A 20330-nucleotide genomic window follows, 5' to 3' on the forward strand; every position below is an offset into this window, starting at 1 on the left:
ATTCCATGGATAGCAACTGCAGTGAATCTCCCCCCTGGAAAGTTACTTTAAGCTGGTAAAACATTTATGCTCCAGATCTCTTTTGTCAGTTTGAGAATTACTGCCCCAGGGAGAAATAAGAGATAGTACATGTAGAAAGAAAACAAAAATGCATTTTTTGTTGCAGGCTCAGATTAAGACTGAGTCTGGAAAGAATAAAAACCCCCAAATGCATTTTAAAGAGGCTCTGCATGAGAGAGCTGTGCGTGCTTTGAAGATGCGTGTGGAAAGTTTTGGACTTGGTGCCAGCCCAGCCCTGCTTCCCTATTCAATAAGAAGCCCCACTTTTTTCAGGCCTCCTCTTGAGGATGGGAGGAAAGCATGTTCTCTGGGGCTCTGAGGATGAGACCTAACTCATGGTTTAGTTGACCCTGGGTTATTAAACAAACCACACTTGGTTTCATTCAGTCTGTCCAATCCTATGGTTTACAATAATACAATAAAGCAAAACAAAACAAATCACACTGTTGTGTTATGTGGACACCTTGGCAAAGAGTTGAAGACCCATCCAGGGAAGACAAGAATCTTTTGAATGAACCAGTCTTTTGAACACTGCCAGGAAGTACAGTAAACACATAAAACTTTTGTTAGCATGGAGGGAAAAAACGCAGGGTCACAAGATGGAGGCACTGTTTTATGGTGGTTGTCTTCCTCCCTTCAGGGCCAGTTTCAGTGGGTGTCTGTTGTGGGGGAAAAGATGCTCCCTAGGGCCCTTTCTTGAGGGATGGCCACAGAGCTCGACTCTCTTTCCAGTCCTATTCAACATCTACATGAAACCGCTGAGTGAGGTCATTCGCTGGCTTGGGGTTTGGTATCACCGTATGCTGATGGTGCCCAATTATATCTTTTGACCTCCAGGCTGGCTAGGTGAGGCTGTTGAAGTTCTGTCCCAGTGCCTGGAGGTTGTACAGGTTTGGATAGGGAGGAACCACCTCTGACTCAAACCTATCAAGACTGAGTGGCTGTGGATGTTAGGGCTACCTACATCTGGGGATATTTCATCTTTAACCTGGTGTAACCTTGAACATCAAATGAATGCAGGCATACATCAAATAAATAAGTCTGCTTAACTAATTGCCCTTATCAGACCAGCAATAAAATCAGCAAATCATTGATTTTTTAAAAAGCAAATGGATCTAAAGATATTATTTTAGTTATTTTGATCATATTTTCTGATCTCCAGCATAGATTCTTGAAAGGTGTCTTTGAGATCAATTCCCTTTATACTTTGCATGAAATTATTTTTGATAACATCACTGCTAGTCATAGTAGCTGTGGTAGTCAAAGAGAGGAAGGAACAATTAAAAATAAATGAGGCAGAGAAACCATAAAGTGATTTTGATGGAATTTAAAAAATGTTTTGGAAATGGGTGAAGAGGACTAAACAAGATGCCTACATCAAAGTCAATACTACAGAATTAAAAATAAAAGTGGTGAAATAATTTGGGGTGAAATGTGTTAGTGTCCAAGAAAAAATGGATGAAAAAAAGTCATAAATGCTGTAAGAGTACTTAATAATAATAATAATAATAATAATAATAATAATAATAATAATAATAATAGAGACAGCAGAAGAGAAGAGAAAGAATTGAAGAAAATCACAAAATATAAAGGCCTGCATATAGAATTAGTACGATTATGGCAAAAGAAACCAAAGATAGTAACGATAGTAATAGGTGCCTTGGGTGCAATCCCAAAACATCTGGAGCACCACTTGAAGACCATCAGCATTGACAAAATCACCATCAGTGAATTGCAAAAGGCAGCTTTACTTGGAACAGCTACATCCTGCGATGATACCTTTAACACCATCAAACAACATCTGCCTATCCCAGGTCCTTGGGAAGGATTTGATACGTGGATAAAAATGCCAAATCCAGTCTAAACATCTGGCTGACTGCGCCACCAACAATAATATACATTTATATGCCACCTGACTCCCAATGACTGGACAGCTTACAGTTGTCAGCTTTACATTTTGACAGCTTTACATTATAGTTGACAGCTTTACATTTAAAAACAAAGAACAATAGGAAACACACACACACACATACACACACACACAAACAGCACAAGACAGAAGAACAATAATGGCAAGGAAAATAAATCCAGAAGGGAACAAAAAGAAAAAAAGGGCATCAATCATCCTCTCCAAAGGCCTGGGCGAAGAGCCAGGTCTTTAAGGCCCTTCAAAACAAGGTGGGAGCCATTCAAATCTCAGGGAGAACCTCATTGCAGAGGGCAAGCACTGCTACAGAGAAGGCATGCTTCCAGCGCCCCAATAGGTGGCCCTGTTTAATCTATGGAACCCAGAGCACGCCAATCCTACCAGATCAAACTGGTCGGGCACATACTATGGGAGACAGGCAGTTCCTCAAGTAACCAGGCCCTATGCTATGTAGGGCTTTATAGGTAGTGATCAGCACCTAGAATCGCACCTAAAAGCAAACTGACAACCGGTGCAGCTTGCAAAGCACAGGTGTTACATGGGCATACCGAGGTATGCCCATCACTGCCTGTGCCGCTGCATTCTGGACCAGCTGAAGTTTCTGGGTGGTCTTCAAGGGCAGCCCCACATACAGTGTGTTGCAGTAGTCAAGACATGAAGTGACCAGGTAAGACCTTAGATGTAGATGGTATAAATGGAGGCATGTTAAAATATGGATGTGGTTTTTTTTTTTTAATAAATTTTTTTATTTTTTACAACAAACACAAAACATACATAAACAAACAAGAACATAGAAAAGCATTAAAAAAAATCTTCCATTTTATACCGTGTGTCAACCAGTTACCAACTCGTTGGTGCCCCTTTGTTTATGCAGTGACAGTGTGACATGCTTAACATATGTGTGAGAACTGCATCTGTGCCTGACGATTGCAAGAATGCTGCTACTGTTCCCTTCTCTAGAGGGAAAGGTAGCATGAGTAAATGCAAAAATGACACAGGGGTTAGTTTTTTAAGTGTGCTTGAGAAGTGTTTAGCAGAATTCTGACTGAAAGAATACAAAATATGAGAGTGATTAAAATTTGGGAAATGCAGGTGACTGCTTTTACTTTTCAGTGGGTCATTGAGAAATGTAGGAATCTAAGAATGACATTTTGTTGGATGATTGTTGCTTTAGAGAAAACATATGATAATAATTAGAGGTTTGAATTATAATGTTTTGCCAAAAAATGGAATTGAAGGTTAGCTAGATGTGGTAAGAGCAGCATATGTTGGAAGTATATAATGCTTGAAAATAAATGGAATACTTAAGTGAATGGTTCAACACTGAAGGGGGAATATAACAAGAATGCGTGATGTCTCCTAGCTTGTTTAATGTGCTGATGGATAAATATATACTGTGATGATGTTAAAAGAGTATTGGTTGGAAATATAAATTATACATGTCATGTACTTTTGTATGCAGACAATTTTCTGTTGCTGGCTGAAACTGAATGATGGAAGTAAAGTAACAAACATTAAATAGACTGTGTGATGCAACAAGGAGTATGAAACTGAAAATTAACACATCAATTACGAGAATAGTACTTAACAAGGAAAACAGTGAATGATTGCAAGTTTTACATACATGGCAAAAAGACTTGAACAAATGCTTGAATTTGAGTACCTTGGTTGAACGTTTTCTAAAAATGGAAAATCTTAAAAAAGATCTTGGTAAAAAATAGTGGATTGTATGTGGTCTGTTATGAAGAAAAATGAATGTTTCTTAAAGAAGTAAAAATGGCTGTGTCTCTGCCCACTTTGTTTATGGAAGTGAGAGTTGGGTAGGTCAGGAAAAAAAGAAAAATTGAATGCAGTGGAATGGGGTACTTATGAAGAGGGGGTCAAGAATGAATGAATAGGTGACGAATGAATGTGAATTGGATGCAAAAGTGAGCGACCAGTATGAAAGAAGTAGTTTGAAGTCGTTTGACCTTATAGAGAGAATGAATAAGGGCTGACTGCAAAGTATACAAAGGAAAGGTGAAAGGGGCCAGAGGAAGGGGAAGACTGACAAGAAACTTGTGGTTGGATGGAGTCGATAAAATCCTGAAAATGAGAAGCAAGATGTTGAAAGACAAAACGAGCATTATAGCGAGAAGTGGTGTATGGGTGTGATGGCAGCACAATGATTTGTAATGAAAGGAGATATAGCAAAAAGTGTTAATGCAGACTAGTCTACCTCTATTTTATTTTCTTATGCCTTTAATTTCTTCAGCTATTTCTTACTTCCTTTCTACGCTGTGTAATGTTGCTTGCCCTGAAAGGGAACGGCTGGATGGCTTTTGTATTCATTTTTACAGCATTACTATATTTGCCTGTTAACTTTGTTTAAACAAAATTCTGTTTCGGTACCCCACAGCCTTCAGGCAAATCGTCACCTATCCAACCATCCCGCCAGAGAAGGCGGGAAAATGCTTTCAATAAGAATAGCTTTGCCTAACACGGGAGGCTTTAGTCCTTGCCATAAAATTAGAGGAGAAAGGCAAGGCTACTCTTTTCTAGGTGCCTACAGAAAATACTGACACCTCTCACCACCACGGCTTCCGACTGTAAGAAAGCAAAGGTTAACATCCCCCCCCCACCCCAGAAATCCCACCCCACTTTTGGGCGCTTTTAATCAAAACCCGAAGGCGCGCCAAGACCTCGGCCATAGAGACGCGAAGGGCTAGAGTGGAATTACTCTGCATTCATAGAGAAAAGTGGAGCAGAGCCGCCATCCCTTTTGATCGGAAGTTTAGCATGCCGGAAGAAACACCAGCTCGGAGCCTCGCAGGATCGACAGTCGGTCTGTAACTTCGGAAGGCGGAAGTGAGGTTGGTTTCCGGTGGCAGCAGAAGGGGGCTGCTTGGGACTCGTGTTGCGCAGGCGGGAAACTGTGTCTGGCGAGAGAGGGGTGAGTGATGCGGGGCTTGGGCCGGGAGTCGTGGCGGCTGCGACACGGCTGGGCATGAAACTGCTGGGCGACGCATTGCCGGCGTTGTGGTGGAAGCGGGCCTTATGTCTGCACCTCTGCGCTCGCCGGCTCTCTAGAGCTGCGATCTCTGACATCAATCTCTCCTAGCCTGGCGTCCATCCAGTGTGTTGGGGGACTGCCATTCCCAGGTGGGGCAAAAGTGGTCTAAATAAATCTTCCTGACGCACTTCTGAACTGGCAAGGGCAGTAAAGAATTGCCCCGGAAGGCAGGTAAATTCCTTGTGGGCTCCATGGTGTTCGGGCAACTTAATAAAGTTCCATGTTGACTTTTTTAAAACTGCCACTGGGATACTGTTATTAGAGCTGGTTTGGCATGAAGAGAGTGCTTGGTTTGCAACAGTAAAGGGAAACTGGTTGTTTTTGTCTTGGAAGTAAATGCTTTTATGTATCTGTTTCCTTTCCAGATTTCTTAAAGAAGAGATCCAGTGTTCTTGGTTTCTCAGGGCTTCCTTTGCTTCTCTTAGGGTAGAACATGCCAGTCACTAAGACTTCTGCTTGACGTCCTGAGTGATTCCTTGCACAACACCTTATCCTAAACAGTACACTTTAGTGATCTGACACCAGCCCCTGCCATTGTGGGCAGGGAGCTGTCAGCATGGCAGATACATTGGAGTTCAATGAAATATACCAAGAGGTGAAGGGATCTATGGTAGGTGATGTAGTAACATTTCTGAATAGATGGATCTTGGTAATTCGGAGGGAGGACTTGTAAACTGTGTTAAATGAGAAACATTTATATGATTGTATGAAGATAAGGTTTGTAGATAACATGTTTCTGTAATGGAACAGACCTTGCCTCTCAAGAATTCTGATTTAGGGATTGTAGAATTTCCATGATGCTACTGTACCTTAATCACTGAAATGTATCTTGAAATTGCTGATGATAATCATATTTCTTGTAAGGCCTTTTTAATTATTTAATGTTGTTAGTGCCACTTTGGGCCTAACTGGGCAAAATAATGGTATATCACTCAGGATATTGTCACTGTAAAAATGCATAGGGAACCAGTTTAGTTTAGCTTAGCTTAATTTAAAAATGAATAGTCCAAACGTCTAAAAATTACTGAGTGATTTGTGTTGTAGTATTGTATGTCCCAGTGCTGCTGTTTTGCTGTTAGCTTGATTTCTAGTAATAGCTCTCTCTTCCTGCATACGTTAATGCTGGTTTTCAGTCCTAATACATTTGTGGCACTTGTCATGGATAATATACTGTTCTCCATAATCCTGAATTGTTTGTTCAAAAGCTGTATGCTTTCTCCTTGTATACAAAACAAAGGCTAACTACATGGCTTTAAAGTTACAAGTTTAAAGTGTATGATGCATGGGAGATAATGCTAATTGAATAAGCATACTATTGTCTGTAGTATCTTGAGAAAAATAATCTTCAAATGGCAATATAGATATAGTGAGAGCACCTGGAATATCAAACAAGAACAAATTGCCATGTTTTCTTTCTAGGTTCCTTTTTTGATTGAGTAATGAGGCATTAATTTAAATTGAATCAGAACAATGGTCCACTCATTAGGTTTGCAAGAACATTTATTTTGTTCTGCAAAAGCATCTACGTATTCTAATTGATGAGAAAGCCACTGCTTAGCCTAGTCTATAGCCAAGGCTTCAATGGTACTAAATTCTGCATGTCCGGTCTAGGTGGGATAAAGCATATATATGAAATGTTGTCTGCCACATTTCAATTGTTTGGGCACAATGTTAGAAGGAATTTCTGCAACTTGATTGATTGATAGATTATGTGTTATTGGGTCAATCTGTCCTCAACCTCCTTCAGGTGCTCCTTCAATGGTGCACTCATTGCCATTGTAACTGAGTCCATCCACCTTGCTGCTGGTTGTCTTCTTCCCTCTCTTTCCACCTTTTCCAGCATTATGAACCTCTCCAGAGAACTAGGTTTTCACATTATGTGTGCAGATTTCTGCAACTGCTTACCTATATGGATGTATGTTTACTGCCAGTGATTCTAAATTTTAAAGAGGATCTTAAAGGATCTTGAAAGAATGAAGATACTTAGGACATAAGTTTTTTTTATTTTTGTTTAATTTAGGGGAGGAAATAGTTTCTTCCTCCTTTTGGAAGCAGGAGTTTGAAGCATTTTGGTGTTCCCTTGCCTAAAAAGGTTAGGTACCATCCTCTGCTTTCATCTGCTATTCACTATTGTTTTCTTACTAACATTTTCTGTTTGTTCTGGGCTAGAATGATGGCCGTCTGCGGCTAAGCCGTCAAGGTGTGATTTTCAAAAACAGCAAAACTGGGAAAGTTGACAACATTCAGGCCTCAGAATTGGCAGAGGGTGTCTGGAGGCGAGTAGCATTGGGCCACGGCCTCAAACTGCTTACTAAGAGTGGCCATGTCTACAAGTATGATGGGTTCAGAGAGACGGTAAGGCCTTTTTGATACAGGTTTGTTTTTGAACATGATGCATGAGAGAAGAATGCAGAGCTTTATTTGGATAGGCAGTTATTTTAAAATCTGCTACTGGAGTGTTCACTATAGCAAGAGAGTTTGCATTTGGATATCTAATCTGATTATGCCAGTGTGCCTTTCAACCTTGGATCTTATGCTGCTCTTTGTAACACGAATGGCACTTGTAGCAGCAATGCTTGTTTCCTATTTAGCTGTAACTAGAGATACTTGCATCAGCCAGTGACAGCACCTAGCTGACCTTGATTAGCTAAACAGAGTTGGCCCTACTTTGTACTTGGATGGGAGATAAATTCTAGACCTGTTGATTCAATGAGGTTTTTTAAAAATCCTGAAAAAAAGAATGGCAAACCACTTCTCTACCAAGCCAGGAAAATTTCACAGATATATCTATGCAAATCACCAGTAGCCCAGTTTAAATCAAAGCAAGTATAGTTTTGGAGTCTTTTTAGATATGTTTGCATTTGTTGTAGAAAGTGATGCTGGTAAAATACACAGATCTTTTAATTCTTTTTTTTAATGGCTCAACTCCCACATAATTTTTTTAATATTATATTTTTAGGGCCTGTACTGTAGTATGATTTCATATCTGAAGTATAATCTAAATTTCTCTAGTGTACAAAAAGGGACTTGCTTCAAATTACTGCTGTACGTGTCTTTAGCTTGCTGGTGTATAAATTGGCTGTTTTCATCCTTAGGAGTTTGACAAACTTTCAGATTTCTTCAAAACCCACTTTCATTTAGAGCTTGCTGAGAAAGATCTATGTGTGAAAGGTTGGAACTGGGGGACAGTCAAATTTGGAGGTGAGTTTTACACTATAGATGATATCCCACTCCATGGAAATTGATAATTGGAAACAGAACTCAACGAGACATAACTAATAGAAAGAGATGGAGGTTTTTTTAGTTATTTTGGGGAGGGATTGACTGTTGACTATGAGGTAGTTGCTGAGTTTACATATGGGGCTAAGCAATGTTTGTTGTAATCATGGCTTATTAAACAAACAACAGTTGACCGAGTTTGCATATTATGCTAAATCATAACCCAGAAATTGAAAACCTATAGCACCAGGACTACATATGATTCTCAACCTCTTTTTGCAGCTCCCCAAAACTTATGATCCTTGATGCTAAATACTGGAGATGTTGTTTTTGAGGTAGCTTGTACTGTAAAATAGGCTTATATAATTTAAAAAACAAAATTACCCACCCCAATCCTCCCACTCCAACAAAACTGCAGAAGAACCCTGAAAATTCCAGCCCTGATAGCGTCCTATCCATTTTATATCATTTTCCTGCTTGATGTGGCCCTGCTCTTCTATGTTAAATGTGGCTCCCAACAGTCAAAAGGTTGCCCACCCCTTCTATATAAACCTTAGTTTGCAAATCACCAAGTGGTTTGCACCATCATGCGAAACCAAAGCCAGTGTGCTAAGTACATTATAGCTTAGCAGGATGTGAGATATAGGGTAATGTATTTTGGTGGGAAAAAATCCTTTTTTTTTTTTTTTTTTGCAAGGGCAACTTCTATCTTTTGACATTGGGGAGCAACCTGTTTTTGAAATCCCGCTCAGTAATGTGTCCCAGTGCACAACTGGCAAGAATGAGGTGACCCTGGAGTTCCATCAGAATGATGATGCTGAGGTGTCACTCATGGAGGTCCGCTTCTATGTACCACCCACTCAGGAGGATGGCGTGGATCCCGTGGAGGTAAGTTGAACCTGAAGTTGAGGTGACAGAGTGGAAGAGAAAACGCTTGTTCATAAAACTCTCATTGCTGTTGCAGGCATTTGCCCAGAACGTGTTATCAAAAGCGGATGTCATCCAGGCTACTGGAGATGCTATCTGCATCTTCCGAGAACTGCAGTGCTTGACTCCTCGTGGACGCTATGATATCCGTATCTATCCTACCTTCCTGCACCTCCATGGCAAAACATTTGATTACAAAATCCCATATACTACTGTTCTGAGACTTTTCTTACTTCCCCATAAAGACCAGCGCCAGATGTTTTTTGTGGTGAGGAATTTTGGAATCATAATCAACATATTTGTTGTGAGATGTAATCGCTGTGGTTGCTTCTCAAAATAGGTTTCGTTCAGAAACCTTCTTTAGTCTTTTATGAGAGAGACTAACTGCTTAAATTCTGTATAACTAATTTAAAATCCAAAAAGTAAAATTATTCATCCTTGATATCCCTTTCTGGTGGAAGGAAGAATCCAGAAATGGTCTCTTTCTCCTAGTTTTAATAGTTTCTAATTATTCCAGATGTCCATCTTCTTGGTTATTATAGAAATAATAGGAACTTTATTGAACTATATGTTTTCCATATAATGTTTGGCTGGCTGGACTCACATCTCTTTTGTGTTTTTGGACTATAGTAGGAGTGGAGAGAGATGCTGGGCAGCTATTTCCTCAGTTTCAGTGTTCTCATTCTATCATGCTGAGAGATAAGACCAGTCTCCTTAGGAAACTCTCCTTGCTGCATGTTTAATGGACTTCTGGAATGGCTCTTCTGGACTGAGATTCATATATATATAGTTACTGCTGTCTCTGCTTCGTTCCAGATCAGCTTAGATCCTCCTATAAAGCAAGGCCAAACTCGCTATCATTTCCTTATTCTACTGTTCTCAAAGGATGAAGATATCTCCTTGACCCTCAACATGAATGAGTAAGTGCCCTTCTATAATCAAGATTCATACATCTCAGGAAGCCATGGTTGCTTAGGCCTTGGGTTGTTAAATAAGTCACAATGGCTAGATTCACACATTGTTTTATATGATAGTCAAATAACCTGAAAGCCTTTGTATTTGGTCTTGCATTTGTTCATGTGGGGATGTACATGTGTGTGAGAGATAATTGTGAAAATTGATTATTTATGTGGAATAAAGTCATTTATGTGGTAGCAGTGCAATTGGCTGTTTTAGAACTGGGCTTGTCTCCATCTGTTCTCTGTTATTACTCTTAACTCCCAGGCTCGCCTGTTTTCTTAGTGTCCTAGTATTGCATGGGGAGTCTGGCTCTGTCTTGATTTGTATTCTCTCTACTTAAAGGGATGAAGTTGAGAAGCGCTTTGAGGGACGGCTCACCAAAAATATGTCTGGCTCTCTATATGAGATGGTCAGTCGTGTCATGAAAGCCCTTGTGAACCGCAAGATCACTGTCCCAGGCAACTTTCAGGGGTAAGGAATGTTGATTGTAGGAACAGATGAACTGTGAATAATCAGCTTTCAGTGTTTGGTAGGAGAGTGAAAAAAGAGGCATAAAGACTTGGGTGATAGGTACAATGAATAACACATTGAACCTATCTGTAGTAAGTACCTTTTCCTCTTGGTTACTAACAGGTTAAGCCAGCTGGTGGTAAAATAACATAGGATAGTTAGGCTCCCTGGTTTGATAAGGTGTCCCTGTGTTTTCTAATAGCTGCCTTTATCTGGCTCAACAAAATTTATATTGATGTTCCTTTTCCTTTGTTAGACATTCCGGAGCCCAGTGCATCACTTGTTCCTACAAGGCCAGTTCAGGGCTCTTGTACCCTTTGGAACGTGGCTTCATCTATGTGCACAAGCCACCTGTTCACATCCGGTTTGATGAGATTGCTTTTGTCAACTTTGCTCGTGGGACTACGACGACACGCTCCTTTGACTTTGAGATAGAAACTAAGCAGGGGACACAATACACTTTCAGCAGCATAGAGAGGTAAGTGGATGTAACCCAGCAGAGCTGTTGAGGGATACCATCCATCTCAGTTGCTGCTTTGTGATGTGTAGGCTGTCTCACATTTCAGAGGATGCTGGCAAAACCCTTATGATAAAGAACAAAAACTGCTGTTTGTATTGCTTGTCTGCTACTGTGACCCATGATTTCAAATGTTTTTTCATTTGATCCTCATCTTGCCTTGATCCTTTTCCTCCACCTGCCCATCGCTTCCCCCCCCCCCATTCTCTACAATACCAACAAAAAATTGTATTGCTCCTGCTTGGTCTGCTTTTGTCATAGGCAGGTGAATATCGGTCCTATGCTAGATTATACTTCCTATGATTTCTCTTCCCTGCAGAGAAGAATATGGCAAACTCTTTGACTTTGTGAACGCCAAGAAATTGAACATCAAGAATCGAGGACTCAAGGAGGTAGCTGTTTCAGGGGGTGGGCAAGAGAGAACAAGGAAAGGCAATTGCTGTCTAGTCCTGTTCCTGATCTGCTTGGGGTGGGCTGGGGGTTTCTCTTTCTCTCCAGAGCTTTCTTCCTTCTCAATTTCTGTTCTCTCCTTGTAGAAGAAAAAGGTCTGTGCGATTATCCCCTCCTCTTCCTCCTCTTGGTTCAGGTCTCCTCTGCATGGCTGTGGTGAACATTTCTAATCACCATAGTATAACCTTGCATGAACCACAGGGATGGGGCAGTAGCCTGCTTTGCTCCAGGAGTGGCTTCTACCTAATCCACTGTTAAGTCACTAGCATGATTCCTCCCTTCCCCTGGGGAGGGAAAGGGTGTTTTAGCAGACTCTGGGAAGCAGCATGTAATCGGTTGTTGAGGCATCTGTGGGATTTGTGTACCAGAAACCTTCTCTCTGCAGTTTGTGTGCCTAGGAGCATGGTGGGAGTTGCAGGTGTAGAATCTCTGCATGCTTTAGGTGTAAAAACAATTGAAGAGTTTTTGTCTGCTTGTGGCAAGTGGAACCCTTGTGCTAGCATCCATGGAGCCCAATGTGTGTGTTACTAGGGCATGAAGAATGTGACCTATGATGAATATGATGGTTCTGATGAAGACTCCCATGATGCCTACTTGGAGCGGATGAAGGAAGAGGGCAAGATTCGTGAGGAGCATGCAAATGACAGCAGTGAGGACTCTGGGGAGGAGACAGGTGAGTTCTTTCTTTCAGTGGCTGGCCTGGTTTCTCCAGATTGCTTTCACTTGCAGCTAGGATCTTTCCATCTCTTCTTCTACATAGGCACACACATTTCCTGTTAATTTCTTTGGATTAGGAATAAGGACTTCCTTTTTTTTCCAGATGAATCATTCAATCCTGTAGAGGAGGAGGAAGATGTGGCAGAAGAGTAAGTTTAAAAAAAATTAGATGGTCAGGGATTCTCTTGTTTAATGTCTGTGGTGTATGAATGAAGTTGTGGTACACTTTAGTGTTGTTTAAGTAATAAAAGTATTATCTAGTGACATTAGATTCATACTTCATCTTCAGTTCCTGAACCACAGGCAGGCTACAAATCTTACAAACAATAAATATTTTTAGAAGTACTGGTGCTGCTTTAGTTTGCAGTGAACACTGGTCACTATGTTCAGCTTAGAACCAAAATATGCAACCTGGTGCGCTCCAGACTATTATCCCCATAACCTCAGAATGTTAATCCTGAAGACTGGGGCTTTGGGAAATTGTTGTCCAAAGTATTTGGAAGACACTGAACTGCATATTCATGTCTTAGAAAATGATTGAGCTAACCTAAGAATGCAGAAACAGGAAAATCTCAAGATTAAAATACTTCCAAGAGAGACATATTAAATATCTGTGCTAAGAATGACTACAGTAATAATAGTGAAAGGGAAGGGAGAACAGTTGAGCTTGACTGTAGGAATACCATATTTCCTAGGCATTGTAGAAATAAGGTAAGACTGGAATTGGAATTTATTTAGTACATCCCTTAGCCAACTTTCAGAACTGCAATTTTAAGGCAACTGACTGTATAATTGGAGGACAATTAACCGTACAGTGATGCTGCCATATTGAGATAATTTCATCTGGAAGATATATTGATCTCACAACAGTCATATAGTATAGTAAAGGTTATATCTTCAGGAAAATCATGAGCATTAGAAATCTATGGATGCTTTCCTTGCAGCTGCTGGAGAATAGCTTGGAGGCAAGCATTGATGCCAGTAAAGCCAATCTGCCTAGAAGGGAATGTTCAGGAGTGGTTTTGTTTACTTATTTGGGAGGTTTGTTTGATGGATTTCTGAAAAGAAAAATAAATACTTGCTCAAATAGAAGAGTGAGTCTCAAAGTCATTTTTCCTCTTGATTCTTTCATGTAATGATTTAATACCTTTGTTACACTCCTATGTCTAACAAATAATTTGTAGTAATGTGAACTTAAAACTTCTACTACCTGATTTCTTCTAGATTGATTGTGCAGAATTCTTTATAGGATTTGTTCTTGACATAATGATCTTGTGATGTAAAATGTCAGGAATTGTAGATTAGATCTGAGATTTTATTAGGATAAGGAAGTTATTAAAACTTGGGAATGGATGTACCTGTGTACATGCACACTTATTTACTAATCATTTTTGACCCACCCCTCCTGACTTTTTCTTGAGACAGGTTTGATACCAATGCCTCTGCTAGTTCTTCTAGTAATGAAGGGGATAGTGATGAGAAGAAGAAACCTGCCAAAAAAGCCAAAATTGTTAAAGAACGGAAGCCCCGCAAGAAACAGTCTGAGGTGAAAACTGAACTCATCTGTGTATGTCTGTCAAGCAAGATAATGATTGGATTCAGTATAATTAGAACCAGCCTTGTATCCTACTGAGGGCTCTCTTCTGTTGCTCAGAGATCAGTAGAGACTGAGTCTTGTTCAGAGTAACTGATCTCTCTCTCAGTTTGGAGTTTTGGTGGTTGGAGAACCTTCACATATGACTTAATTGTGTAACTTCCCTCTGTGTCTCCAGAGAATGGACGCTATTAGCAACACTAACTAGATGAAGAGAAAAGCTCCAAAATCAAAATCAGTTCCTCAAATTGCATCTGAATTAAAGGAAAAAAATGAATTTAGTATACTCCTTTCTTTTTTTATGAGGGGATTAACCTTTGAAACAGACTCTCTTGAGGCTTTAATATCATAGCTGAGAGTCTTGAAAGGCATACAAAAGTGGCTTCTGTGTACCAAAAAAGACTTCAGGATTATAGAGTCAGAAGTGACCATCAAGGTCATCTATTGCAACTGCCTACTCAATGCAGGATCTACTAGAGCATGAATTAAGCTGCAAAAAATATCTTGGGGCTCCTCCTTATAAATGGTATTTCTAGTAAATTAGCGTTTTGTGATTGGCCATTTTCACTGGCAATCATTTTGTCAATGGAGCCTCTCCTGGGAGCACCCGTGAAAATTCCCAGGATGCCCAGTGTCTCAAAATGTTTGCCCTCCCATGGTTGTAGGGAAGACTGTTTCCATTCAGATGGTGGAGAGGGCTAAAGAAGACTCTTGCCCATGAATCAACTCACATAGCAGAGGGCTGCTGGAATGGTAGTCTTTGGAATTGGAAACAAGTTGGCTATCCCATTTATTTGAAAGTAGAGGCATAAAATATTAGGTCAGAAGGGATGCATCTTTTAAGTTATTTGTAGGAGAGACTGGGAAGGAGGCTTGTCTTTACGATGTGGTTATGCTTTTCTCTTGATTTTCTTCTGTCATCCCCCCTCCCAGGGTAAGAAAGGGAAAGACCCCAATGCCCCAAAGAGGCCATTATCGGCCTATATGCTCTGGCTCAATGCTAACCGTGACAAGATCAGATCAGACAGTCCTGGCATGAGTGTCACTGATGTGTCAAAAAAAGCTGGAGAACTGTGGAAAGGAATGTCAAAAGAGAAGAAAGAGGTGGGTAAAGAGATGGGTGCTGACTGGAATCCCATTTCATGGGGATGAGAATGAAGGTTTTGTGTTTTTTTCTGGAAATGTGTTGTATTAGTAATAAATCCCAAATTGTGTACCACTTAATTACAAAGATGCATAATTACTTAAATTGCATTTTTCAGTTTTTAAAAATAGAACCAAAGTCTAGGGAGATATGAGGCATGATAGACTTTTCTGAAATTGTACGGTTGTTGGGAGCCTTAAACATAGTGGGAGAGAATACGCCTTGCATGCACAGAGCACTAGATTCAGTCCACATCAGCACCCAGAAAGACTTTTCTCTAAAAATCTGAGGAATTTATGTGCTTAAGCTGTTAGGCTAGGGTGGGGAGACCCAGTTCTGGTCTACTTTCTGCCACAGAAGCTCACTGGATGACTTTGGGCCAGTTGCACTTTCTCAACCCAAAGTATACTTCAGAGTTGATCTGGGGAGAAATCGGAGGGTGAAGCACTATGTCTGCTTCCTTGAACTCCTGACCATAAGGCAGGATCTAAATCAAACAAATAAATAAACAAGCAATGATCTACACTGGTATTGGTAGTGGGAATGTTGGGAAATAGCTTCCTGGACCTGATGAGATTCTGTGCTGGATTAGCAGGGCTGCTACTCTTGCACTGCTCCGTAGGGCACCAGGAGCCATTCAGTAGAGTTAAGCAAACCATTTCAAGATCAGAATGCTTCATAAGGTGCTTTTCCTACTTCTCCAGACACGTTTGAGTGTCTAATTCATAGTAGCCCATTTCTGGCAAGGTCAGAATATAGTCTGTTCCAAGATTGGAATCTTTTGCCCTTCAAACGTTTTGCATGTCCTGACTTTCTAGGGCACAGTAATCCTATCCTGATAGATGTTCCCAGAGGCATACTAAATCTCACATGGACTTTTGAGTCTAAAACTGACCTACTTCAAAACCTTCACAAATGAACCTAAGGGGAAAACACTACTGTATTGATTTAAGGAAGTTGGGGTTTTGAAATGCAACTTTTGAGTTTTAGATTTCAGTTTCCATGGCATTTAGATAGGGTATACTCTGGAGTTAGTACGAATGGTATATGCATTAATGTTGATGTATATGTGTATGGGGAGGAGGGATTATGCAGCTTGAACACGAGGAGTTAGTAGGAATGGTATATGCATTAATGTTGATGTATATGTGTATGGGGAGGAGGGATTATGCAGCTTGAACACGAGGTGCGTAGAACTGGCTGTTTGGCTTGTAGGAATGGGAGCGCAAAGCTGAAGAAGCCAAGAGGGATTATGAGAAGGCCATGAAGGACTACAGTGAGGGGGGCAAGCTGGACAGCTCCAAGAGGTGAGCAGTGACACAAGCACCTTTTTCCCAACCCCATCCCTCCTAAACCAAAGGGACTCTGCGATTGCAAGAATCTGTCTGTGTTCTCATGTGTACAGAGAGAAAGCCAAAAAGAAAAAGCCAGATAAACCAGGGAAGGGCAGAACAGAGAAGAAGGCAGCGGCACCTGTAAAATCTTCTGTTTGCAAGAATCCTCCTAAACAGTTAGGCGAGAGCTTCAAGAGCAAGGAGTTTGTGTCCAGTGATGAAAGTTCCTCAGGCGAGGACAAGAAGGAGGTGGGTGCTTGATGATGGCTGTAAACTCAAAAAAAGAATGGAAAAATGCATTATCCAGTTTTATACAGGATTTTTTTAACGCTTGGGCTTGCTGCAGAGAAGCTGTTGGTATATAATCCGCCTTCTAAAAGTTGTAGATTGTCATGCTCAGAATTAATCTTGATTGCTTCTGTTTTTGTTGATCTGAGAATGCATTAGATCTGCATTTAGCAGTTGAATATTTGCCTATGGTACTTGGGATCTACGGACTTCAGATCATTTTACTGTTTAAAGCTATTCTCTTACATGGCTGGTGTGGGACTTCCGGGCTGTGTGGCCGTGTTCTGGAAGTTTTGTTTCCTAACGTTTCGCCAGCACCTGTGACCGGCATCTTCAGAGGGCAGGAGCACAGACAGGAGCAGTTCTCTCTGTGCCCAGGGTGATGTGACCCTTTTTGTGGGTATTTATAGAGATGGGGGGGGGGAGGGGGATTGGGTGTGTGTGTGGGGGTTGGGTTACTGAGTGGCTGCTTGTTTTGGTGTCAGCATGTGTGTGTATCTTCCTGGGGATTAGGCAGGGTTTTTTCTTCTATTGAATTGCTAATAAGGGGCTGCTGGGGGTGATTAGCAAGTTCATTGTGTGAACTGTTCACGTGTCCTGGTGGCTGAGCTGAGTTCGTTGACCTTTTGCAGGCTGTATTTTTCAGGATTGGTAGCCAGGTTTTGTTGATTTTTAGACTCTCCTCTTTTTAATTGAAACTGTGCTGGTGTTTGTGAATCTCAATGGCTTCCCTGTATAGCCTGGTATAGTGGCTGGACCAGCCGTGTGCCGGCCGTGAAAGCCTTCGACAATACATCTTCTCTTACAGTTTGGTCTGTGGTATGGCCCTCTTCTTGGACTCCCTGGGGCTGATGGTATGTGTGGAATACATCGTTACTCCTTCACCTACCTGCACACCACCAAACTGGATGAGGTGACTGTCCAAACCTCACCTTCCCAGTTGTCTCCATCTGCAACCTCAATGCAAGGGCATAAAATAAACATAGAGTCAGGAAATGCTAGATTTCCTTTTCAGAGATGATTCTTTTAATTTAGAACCTGTAAAGCATGTACCTACTGCTGCATGTCTTCCATATTCTTAACCTTGCTTGTGTCGCTTTCTCTTCCAGGACTCGGATGAGGAGGAGATTGCGAGCACACCACCTAGTTCAGCAGAGTCTGCATCTGGCTCTGATTAGCCAGGAACACCTAAGCCATCACACTGGTTCCCCTATCCCTCATGCAGGCGGCATGGTAGCTGTACTGCTGAGGGGAGACTGACTGGACATTTCTATCCAGGCAAATAGGCTGGAGACCTGGCACGGCATAGGGATACCTATCTTGTTTCACTGGCCTCCCCAGCTTGTCCCCCTTGCGATACCGCAGTAATTAGTCACAGCCAGTTGCTGCCTTTGGAGCGAAAGGATGCCGCCTAAAAGACAGTTGAGAAAGCCAGCCATCCCTTTTTTTCTGCCTCCATGTTGTTGTAGGTGCACTGTATCCTTTCAGATGGCAAGCTGAATGGCATACAGCTGGAAGCTGGGACACTATGCAGTCTCCGTAGTCAGGTTCAGTTGGTATCTCATTTTTTTCCCCTTTCTGTTTTTTAAAGGTTCTCTTTGCATTTCTGTTTTATCATGGCTAACTGAATTAATAAAAATAAAGTGAATATGGATGGGATTTGTTCTAATGTAATCCAAAGCAACAGTTGGACAGATGAGCAAGGATCTTTCAACCTGGAGAATTGCAAGGAGGAGAAAGAAAAAGTAGCCAAGATTTCTGCAGCAGCAAGTGCAGGGAAAGACCTTCCCTACCCCCCACCTCTCTTGATCTGAGCCAGTGATTTCCCTGGAGGCAGTTGGCAGCAGCTGTATCTTCCTCTGCCTCGGGCCAAGGGCCTTAACTCTACTGCCTTCCATTAGCAATAACTCTAATTGTATTTAAAGGGCCATTGTGTGCTGCTGGGACTTGGCTAATGCAAGCAACAGTCAATAGTGTGGAGGCCTGGCAGTGCAGGAGGCTCCCATCAGCAGTAATGGCTTTGAGCATCTTTGGCATTAACCCTTGGGACAGTTTCTGGTTTCTCTTACAAGTACTACATAAGGCGGGGGTGGGAGAGACGCTCTTGTGCTCTGCCCTTCTAGCACAGGACAGTGTTCCTCCAGAAGGGAATAAAGTGAAGGACAATTTTGTTTCTCTCTTAGAATAAACTGTCCATAACAACCAATATGAAAGCACTTATCAATATGCACACCTATGGAAGGATGAATGGTGGACTTGGTCTGGTCTCTGATTGAATGATATTGGCTCTTTACTTGATGTTATTGCTCAAATCTGGCTAGAGATTCATGAATAGAAATAAAAACAGTTGGATTTCCTGATTCAGCCCATGGAATTCACTAGCCTCTACATCAGGGATTCTTCCATCATGAAACAAGTACCATCTTTATTAGCATTCTATCCCCTAGTTATGAGAGAAAAATCATTGGAGAGACCTACAAGCAGAATGTGGCAATGAAATCTTTCATACCAATCTGTATACTGCATTGTTACAGGATTTTCTCTTGGCTAATATCTGAAAAGATAAAACCAAGTGTATGCTACAGGCCATTACAACATTATTAGAGAGCAGGCTCATACTTATTAGGCATTGGTTTGAATAATTGATATGTTTCAACTCGGCTGTTTAGACATTCCAAATGAAAGCTATGAGCTCTTGCTGTTTTAGAATGGCTGGTTTTCCAGATTTCATTTCTCCATACTACTACGGTTACATGTACCAATCAACTGCTTATCACTTTTTTCATTGTCATAAAATAACATTCACAATTAACACTGACCATTTTATTTTACTAACTTCCTTATGAAATGACCAGAAAGAGTTGTCATCAATAACAAACATGCATTGAATCCTATCTACTTAGGCAAAATCACATTTTTCCTTCTTGTATTCCTCTCCCCTCTCTATAATCCCTGTGGGACAGGATGTATATACATTTGAGGTGATGGCAGGAGGAGCTGTACAAGTCATCTGGAATTGTCCCTCTTTGGGGAATGCTTGAATTGGCAAAAATACATTTCTGCATTCATACATTGGCTACTTACTATATAATCTATAGTATGCTACAAAGACAGATGATGTAGAATCCTGGGAAGACCCCTCTGTTAGTCCTTGCTAGCCTTGTACCACCTGACTTTTTTTTTTACATGGTTTGGTTTAATGAATAAATGAGAAGCTAGGTGCTGTGAAGGGCCAGACTCTAGCTTCATTATTTACAAAAATGTTTCTAGGCCCCACCTTGGCTCTGTAGCATAGCTGTAATCCACGTGCTTTGTTTATAAGTATCCTCACCTGCCCAGAAAAAAAGATGGAACACAAGAGTACTTCTGAGGATGCTCTTTACTCACCTGTTTGGCTTCTGGAAGATAGGAATGTTATGACTGGCTTTGGTAGCCATTTTGTGAAAGTGCCTCCCATCTTTAAAACTTCCAAATGTTCCCACTGGCTGAAAGAGGTAGTTTGCCCCTGCAGTTAGATGCTGTTAAGGTTTTAGTTTTTAGTAATAATGTCAAATATGTTTCAGTTTTGGTTCATGGCTATCTTCCTTCAGTGATGATGATCAAAGCTGTGTTTATGTATATGTAAAAGTAT

At 41.0% G+C, this 20330-nt stretch overlaps 1 protein-coding gene across 7 annotated transcripts; it reads left to right on the forward strand.

The window, feature by feature from the left end:
* Positions 1 to 4820: 4820 nt before the first annotated feature.
* On the forward strand, positions 4821 to 18916 carry SSRP1 (structure specific recognition protein 1). Of its 7 annotated transcripts, none has more exons than XM_088146273.1 (18): positions 4887 to 4919; positions 5088 to 5210; positions 5405 to 5649; positions 7209 to 7394; positions 8135 to 8240; positions 8956 to 9146; positions 9223 to 9453; positions 10002 to 10105; positions 10488 to 10616; positions 10912 to 11133; positions 11492 to 11564; positions 12154 to 12295; positions 12443 to 12488; positions 13765 to 13885; positions 14867 to 15037; positions 16293 to 16384; positions 16483 to 16660; positions 17809 to 18916. In XM_088146273.1, the coding sequence occupies exons 3-18, from the start codon at positions 5596 to 5598 to the stop codon at positions 17875 to 17877; spliced, it is 2115 nt and encodes a 704-aa protein (XP_088002399.1). In that variant the 5' UTR covers positions 4887 to 4919; positions 5088 to 5210; positions 5405 to 5595; the 3' UTR covers positions 17878 to 18916. The 7 variants fall into 7 exon arrangements, with proteins under 7 accessions (XP_088002400.1, XP_007443636.1, XP_088002403.1 ...); XM_088146276.1 differs by having other exon boundaries at positions 4903 to 4919; positions 5465 to 5649; XM_088146274.1 differs by lacking the exons at positions 4887 to 4919; positions 5088 to 5210 and adding an exon at positions 4821 to 4839.
* Positions 18917 to 20330: the final 1414 nt, after the last annotated feature.

The sequence above is a fragment of the Python bivittatus genome, unplaced genomic scaffold, assembly GCF_059951505.1.
Source record: "Python bivittatus isolate LINGU-HERP-01145 unplaced genomic scaffold, Pbiv_v1 ctg000480_np1212, whole genome shotgun sequence".
Lineage (NCBI taxonomy): Eukaryota > Metazoa > Chordata > Lepidosauria > Squamata > Pythonidae > Python > Python bivittatus.

What these genes read in the sequence shown, in the direction of transcription:
- SSRP1 (XM_088146274.1), top strand. Translation starts at nt 5,596, where the DNA reads ATGGCAGATACATTGGAGTTCAATGAAATATACCAAGAGGTGAAGGGA. An exon ending in AGAATCGAGGACTCAAGGAG is followed by an intron (nt 11,565 to 12,153) that starts GTAGCTGTTTCA and finishes GTGTGTTACTAG; the next exon opens with GGCATGAAGAATGTGACCTA. An exon ending in CAGGCGAGGACAAGAAGGAG is followed by an intron (nt 16,661 to 17,808) that starts GTGGGTGCTTGA and finishes TTTCTCTTCCAG; the next exon opens with GACTCGGATGAGGAGGAGAT.